The following is a 7995-nucleotide window of genomic DNA, read 5'->3' as shown; positions in this document are numbered from 1 at the left end:
AAAAAAAAACAAAAAATGAATTGGTTATTTGAAAGAAAATCTAAATTATACGTACAAAAAAAGTTGCTGCTGTTCAAGCACATAATAAAACCTATATGGATCTAAAGAGTTATAGGGATGTTCTGCAAAATGTAATAACAAAATAATACAAGTATTTCAGAATAAAGTCATGAGAAGTAAAAGATGCACCCATATACTATAGGACATTTACACAGTTATTTACACTAAGACCTTTGAATTATAAACTGTCACAGAGAAATTTAAGAGATTCGCAACAAGACATGAGGAAATATTACATTTCATTATCTTGGATAACACTGAATTAGGACGCAGACCTAAGACAACTAAACTTTGCGATCTTCTGGAGTTCTGTAGAGAAAAACACTGAACATTTCTACAATATTTTTTTAAATTTAATACAAAAAAAATTAAAATTTTACCTAGTTTTAAGTTACTGTGTAGACAAATTATAATTCGGAAAAGACTAGTAATAACATATTGATAATCAAAATTATAAAGATTCGATGATTTAAAGAATGTCCTACTGTGGACGTGTTTTAAGATTATTTGCAACCGCAGGGCTATTCCGAGACGATTCTTATCTTTACCGCAAAAGGTGTCAGTTAGAGCTACCCGAAACAAAAAGTCGAGAATGGTCTCCTCTTTTGACTAAAATCGGATCATCCGGCTCGAAGGAAGAAAAATCTCTCCCGAACCCCCGTAGCCCGTCGTTCCACGGAGGGGGTCCCCGTTCGCACTTTGCACGTTGTTAACATTTTCCGGAGTCCACGTGACAGCGTCCATTCAGGACACGGCACGGCGGGCTGACGTCGCCGGTGGTGGGGGACGAAAGAGGCGGAGCTAACCACGTCTCGTCGAAGAGCAACAGTCTCTCCGTCTGGACGGTACGCAGACATTCAGTTTACCGGTCGGGTTCGTTCGATGTAGACGTGCCCGTGTAGCATCACCAGCTACGTCGTCAAGTCGCGCTCGACACGACTTTGTTGTCATGTTGTTCTAACAGTTATCGAGTCTTTCGGTTTGAGTTAATTTCAACGTCGTTTAAACCAAGTGCGAGAGAGGAACATCGAAGAACTATGAATCCCGTCGCAGTTTTATTTTGTGCTTTGTTTTCGGTGTGTTGTGTTGGTGCTCGGAGTTTAACTAGTTACGAGTCGGCACCGAGAGGGTGCGAGTGGAGGATGCGACCCTCACCCGACCTAGACAACGCCGAGGAACCGGTCCTCTTCTGCCAGATTCGAACAGTAAGCAATGCCGAACCTCTCATTGGAAACCTGACTCAGATTCAAAGTGATCGCGTCACATCTCTGGTTCTCGAGTGTAACGACGCTCTGTTTTTCGAAAGTTCGCTCGAGTCGGCCAGACACGGCTCGTTTCTGATGCAACTGAAAAAATTACACGACCTCAAGATCGAGAACTGTAAATTCAGGACTATACCGGCGGCCTCGCTAACGGGCCTGCTTCATCTGAAAAAGCTGTCGCTTCGTTCCCATAACTCCGAATGGTCAGCGATGACTCTAGACTTGCACATAGAAAGTTTTCGGGGCTTGACTGAACTGAGAACCTTGGATCTCGGAGATAATAACATATGGAATATCCCCCAAGACATGTTTTGCCCGTTGTACAGTTTGAGTCATTTAAATTTAACTCAGAATAAGCTACAAGACATCGCTGCCCTAGGATTCTCTGATTGGGACAAAGGACCGATGGCACCAGGAAAATCCTGCGTCAACGGCTTGGAGGTAGTCGATTTAAGTGCGAACGAGATCATCTCTCTCCCTGACAACGGTTTCTCAGCCTTAAGAAGCCTGGAGGCTCTCCATCTCCAAGACAATGCCGTGTCAACTGTCGGTGATCGCGCTTTCGTTGGACTAAACGCCCTGAAAACTCTGAATCTCTCCAGCAATTTCATAGTTGCCATGCCTCCAGAACTATTTCAATCGTCCAGGGAACTGACCCACTTATATCTTCACAACAACTCTCTCAGTGTACTGGCACCAGGTCTTTTGGAAGGACTAGATCAGCTCCGAGTGTTGGACTTGTCGAGGAATGAGCTTACCAGTCGTTGGGTAAATCGAGATACCTTTGCCGGCTTAGTACGTTTAGTTGTTTTAAATCTGGGACACAACCAGTTAAATCGTATTGATGCCAACTTATTCCATGACCTGTATACGCTTCAGATACTCAATTTAGAGCACAATCATATCAGTAGTATCGTTGACGGTGCTTTCGCTGAACTAAAGAATTTACATGCCCTAACACTGAGTCATAATAAGTTGGTTCGCATTGAGTCTTATCATTTTACCGGAATGTATGCTTTGAACCAATTGCTCATTGACCAGAACGAAATCGAATATATACACCCGAGATCTTTCGAGAATATGACAAACCTTCAGGACCTAGGTTTGAATGGGAATCTTCTTGGAGGCATTCCCTCAGGTATTGGACAATTACGATTCCTGAAAACACTGGACTTGGGAAAAAATCACATCGAGACCGTTACCAATGCTTCATTCGAGGGACTCGACCTACTTTATGGATTGAGATTAGTTGATAACCATATAGTGAATATATCTCGAGATGCTTTCTCCACATTACCGTCGCTGCAAGTCCTGAATTTAGCATCAAATAGAATCAAACATGTGGAGCAAAGCGCTTTTGCCAGTAACCCCACTTTAAAGGCCATTCGGCTCGACGCCAACGAACTGGATGACATCAGCGGAGTCTTTACCAATCTACAAAGCCTGGTCTGGTTGAATGTATCCTCGAATAAGTTGCTCTGGTTTGATTTCAGTCACCTTCCAGTGAATTTAGAGTGGCTCGACATGCACGATAACGAAATTCCCGAACTTGGAAACTACTATGAAGTCAGGAATATGTTGAAAATCAAGATGCTGGACGTCAGTTTGAATCTAATTACCCAGATTCAAGAAGATTCCATCCCCGATAGTGTCGAAACTTTATATTTACAGAATAATCGCATAACATCAGTAGCTCCCAATACTTTTACGCACAAGAAGTTCTTGGAGAAGGTCGTGCTCTACGGTAATCAGATTCGATATTTGGATTTGACTGCATTGAAACTGAACCCTGTGACCGATGACAAGGAGTTGCCTCAGTTTTATATTGGTGGAAATCCATTTTATTGTGATTGCAAGATGGAATGGTTATTAAGGATCAATCATTTGAGCAATCTGCGACAGTACCCTCAGGTTCTGGACTTGGACGATGTAATTTGCGAACTGGCACATGCGCGCGGTGCTCCTCCTCAGCCACTTCTCCGCCTGAAACCGTCAAACTTCTTGTGTTCCTATCAGACCCACTGTTTCGCTCTGTGTCATTGCTGCGATTTTGATGCCTGCGACTGCGAAATGACCTGCCCTGATCGTTGCACCTGTTATCACGACCACACCTGGTCTTCCAATGTCGTTGATTGTAGTAATGCTGGTTATACGACAGTTCCCGAGAAAATTCCCATGGACGCTACTGAAATATACCTGGACGGCAACAACCTCGGAGAATTAGGCAGTCACGTTTTTATCGGAAAGAAGAAGCTGGAGGTTTTATATCTCAACAACAGCAATGTTAAAGCCCTCCACAACAGAACCTTCAACGGAGTCAAGTCGCTGCGGGTTCTGCACATGGAAGATAACAAATTGGAAGAACTCCGCGGTTTCGAATTCGACCAGTTGGAAAATATCAACGAACTTTACTTGGATCACAATAAAATCGCTTTCGTTGGTAACCAGACGTTCAGGAACATGCACCATTTGGAAGTGTTGAAGCTGGACGAGAACAAAATCGTGAACTTCCCGCCTTGGCAATTACAATCGGCCGCTGCTAGGGTATCCGTGGAAGGAAACAAATGGTCTTGTGATTGTTCCTCGATGATTAAACTAAACGCGTGGATTCGGTCTTCTGGTGGAGATCCGGCCAGGATGTTGTGTACTGATAGCGATCAAACCGTTGCTGACGCCCTGAACAGATGTGGAGACCTGGATAACGCCGTAGCAACATCCGTTGTGCAGAGAGAATTGGTGACCGATGGACGATTGCTCGGAGAAAGTTTCGTGCCATTACTAGCCGCGACTTTGGTGTCTGTGATCGTTGTGTGTCTTTTAGTGGCTATCATGTTCGTTTTCCGACAGGAAGTGCGTTTATGGGCCCATTCCAAATACGGCGTCAGGATATTTCAAGACTTACAAGATGCGAACGACGACCAGGACCATCTCTATGATTGCTACGTCGTTTACAGCCACAAAGACGACGACCTAGCAGCCAGAATCATTGCTCCCGAGCTGGAAGCTTTCGGTCATACGTTATGTCTACACTATAGAGATTTGCATCTACTCAGCGGAGCTTCCTATTTATCTGATGCCATGGTCGGTGCAGCTGATTCGTCGAGAAGAATACTACTGATCGTCTCTCCATCCTTCATCTGTACGGAATGGTCCAAACCCGAATTCCGCGCAGCTCTTCAGGCAGCTCTGCGCTCTGCTTACAGGAAGAAGTTGGTCTGCGTACTGAACGGTGACCCCCTGGAACCTATGGATCCAGAACTACGAGCCCTGTTGCGCGCCGGAAATATCACCAGGTGGGGCGAGCGTCGATTCTGGGAAAAACTACGTTATGCCATGCCTGACATCCATGGAGATAACCGCAGAAAGAAACCGCAACCCCATCACCACCACCAAGAGATCAGGTGCAAAACGATCCCGAAATACACCAACGCGGATGCCTGGTATAAGTACCAAGCGGTCGCAGGGGTCCACCAAACCGCCGCTCTGACGCCCACACCAACTCAAAGCACCTATGTGTCAGGAGGGGAGTCTAATCGCAGCACCGAAGACGAGGGTGGTTCCAGTACCAGTTCGCAACACTACGGTTCGGAACAGTTGAACCACAGTTACGTGTCCATCGACGGGAAACCGATGCAGTACCACCAATATCCCGGATGCAGGAACGAGGTCTCCCAGCATGTGTACTCAACAATTCCGGACGCGCCTCCTCAATCGAGGACATATTTCGTCTAAGACTCATTGCGAATGGGACGAAACATCGTCAATATAAGTTACTATATTTTCAAAGGCTGTCTTACTTAACTAATATTTAACAAATAAACGCTAAATTTTTGTATTTATCGTATAAAACTTATTTAAAAAGGGATATCTCGTTTAAAATTTTATTATTACTATGTAATGTCCGTTATATTGTAAATATTATGTAAATATTTAAATTAATAAATAAATATATAAAATTATTTATAAAATAATTGAACAAAAAAAAGATACAGTACCGTGTGGTACTAATTTTTTCAACGCTTATTAGACATTAGTTATTTTAAGTCAAATATTGTAAATAATATGCAGGATTTTATGGATTAAAAGACTGTTAAATATTGTATATTACAACACTTTAATTTATGAATAAAAATGACGTTTTTTTAAATTGAACTTGAACTTTTTCTTTTACCCATCCTTCTGGGCTTGGCCTTTAAAAGGTCAACTATATTCAATCATAAGATATTTTGCTTCGAAGTAACTGCACTATAAATAAATACACATTTCCTTAAACATTTTAAAGTTTAATTGGCAAAATTTGTTTTAAACTTTCACCAGCTTCTAAATCAAACTTTCTTTCGAACGAATAATATGTTAAATTAATTTGAGATGAACGTATATTTTATCAAATCCAAATAAAAATTTTGAAATCATCATAAAATCAAATAAAAAATATGTGTACTTTCATAAATTAGCTGGGAATCATTGGAAATTCATAATAATATTAAAATGCTAAAATAACATTGTATAAACGTCAACTAATTTAACAAATTTAAAAGGTATATCAAGAAATGTCTGATGTAGTTTATCAGTTGTCGAATTAATTTAGATTTATTGTGTCTAAAGTTATTGTTATATGCCATATTGTATGATTAATCTATTAAAAGAAGAGCTCTTTGTGTTCAAATCATATGAAATAATTAGATTAACTTTATATTTGATATGTAAATTGCTGTCCAATTATTTTTTCTCTATTTGAAATTATTGTTTTATGTTTTTGTTGATATGGTTGTTTTGTCAATGTACTTATTATTATTATATTGTCAAAAAAGGTGATATATTATGTTAACTAAAACCTTGAAATTCAGATATCATTCACTTCTGATGCAAACTAATATAAAATACTTTTTTTTAAATTTTATTTCGCACATTCTTTAAAGGTAAACCTAAAACATAATTGTTTTGGATGAAATTAATTTCTAACGTACAAAATATACTGCGTATGGTCTGTAAACTGGTTTTGCAGGTTTGTTGTTCTGTAAAATTCTGAATTATCTTCAATCTTCTGATCATAATTAAGTTATAAGTTCTCTCGATCACTGGCCACTGCTTTTTAATTTCTAAAAACATATCAACGTTTTTAGGTAATGTTCAATAAGTGCACAGTTTTTTATTTAAGGTTTTTCCACGTGGATTAGTAGTTTTTAGACAGTAGACATTCATTATTTTCAAACCATAGAGACTAACACACATGATACTTTGTTAATAATTTTCATTAAGTTTAATTAACATTTACTTAATATTTTATCAATTAGAATGACACCTGATAAAAAATATTTCCTATTGGTGGAATACTAACGTAAACGTAAAGACAGAAATACTAGATGAGATACAGCATACGTTGCACATATCGAGTTCAATTCTCAAAATGAATTAATTATATATTTTACGATTTTGTTAAACTTTAATGTGTTTTTTTTTTCAACACACTGTTTTATCGATTGTAATATTAGTTAAGTAAGTAAGAGGAGAAATGCTACCAAAATCAACTTCTACTAATGGAAAATAATGATTCTATACTCTATTAATGTAGTATGGGATATTTTAAATAAAATAAATATAAATCAAAGTGTAAAAAAATAATAAAATTACTGTTTGAATTTTAATGGATATAAAATTATTGTATTTCTAGTCAGGATTGCCAATGCCAATTTCTTAAATTCCTTAATAATCCTCTGAGTATGAAAATAAACTGAAATTACTATAATTTGAAGACACTACAGCAAGGTAACTAGTAACACTGCAGGTTAAGTTTGGATATAGAGCGATAATAATTGGTATTGTCAAGACAGGATCTTTAAATAAATATCAAAGGATTTCTTTAAGAATTTTACTTGATGATTCCTTAACCATTTCTCTTGTTTCCAAAGATACCACAATATCTGTATCTAAGCAGTATCAGCTGTAAGAACATACCAATTTTATATGTTTGGGAACAAGTGTTCTCCTGCAGCATTTTTAAGAGGAATCACTTTACCCCAGTGGCATTCACCATCAATGCTGTCCAATGGAGTTCAATACCATGTTGATCAAAACCTAACATAGCATTGGAAAATTGGCTTCAGTAACTTAAATTGTAGCTGCTGACCTTTGGATGGATTTATAGCAGATATAAAATAAAATAACAGATTGGTGAATGCCTAACGTCGATGTTGCTATAGTTAGTTGGCATAGAAACCATACTTTTCAAAATGTCCGCAAAGGGCCTATTAAAAAATTGAAAAATGACATGCTACAATATAATGTTATTATTAATATTCAATATAATATATTATTATTGTGGTAAAATGCTGTTATTAATAAAATGACAAATCGTGTGAAAAGGAACAATAATATGTTTTAGAATTCCAGTATGGTATTAAGTATGGAATAAATCCCTAACCAACATGAGATTTCTCACAGGTTAGGAAATTCCCCTCAAGTTGGCAACGCTATTGGTTCTTTTTTTTTAATAATGTAATAGAATTACAGTTATTATAAAAAAATACGTATCACAATTTATTATGGAAATATTTCATTATCTATATATATATATAGTCTATTCAAAGTTATTTTGTATATACGTCACCTAAATTTCGTCGCAATGTTGACGCATCAACTCTGAGTTTTAGTTCAGTTTGGCTTTGACATACAA

The 7995-nt window shown here is 38.2% G+C and overlaps 1 protein-coding gene across 1 annotated transcript; it reads left to right on the top strand.

The window, feature by feature from the left end:
• The first annotated feature begins 902 nt into the window (after positions 1-902).
• LOC143201233 (toll-like receptor Tollo) lies at positions 903-5474 on the top strand. The gene has a single exon (XM_083059064.1). The coding sequence runs from the start codon at positions 1098-1100 to the stop codon at positions 5052-5054; it is 3957 nt and encodes a 1318-aa protein (XP_082915190.1). The 5' UTR covers positions 903-1097; the 3' UTR covers positions 5055-5474.
• The last annotated feature ends 2521 nt before the right edge of the window (positions 5475-7995 follow it).

Source organism: Rhynchophorus ferrugineus, unplaced genomic scaffold (assembly GCF_030347505.1).
Source record: "Rhynchophorus ferrugineus isolate W39M unplaced genomic scaffold, kcgeb_rfMv2 rfM1, whole genome shotgun sequence".
NCBI lineage: Eukaryota > Metazoa > Arthropoda > Insecta > Coleoptera > Curculionidae > Rhynchophorus > Rhynchophorus ferrugineus.
This window is presented reverse-complemented; position numbering and strand designations above follow the sequence as displayed.

Excerpts from the sequence above, each read along its gene's own strand:
- LOC143201233 (XM_083059064.1), top strand. The coding sequence starts at position 1,098 with ATGAATCCCGTCGCAGTTTTATTTTGTGCTTTGTTTTCGGTGTGTTGT.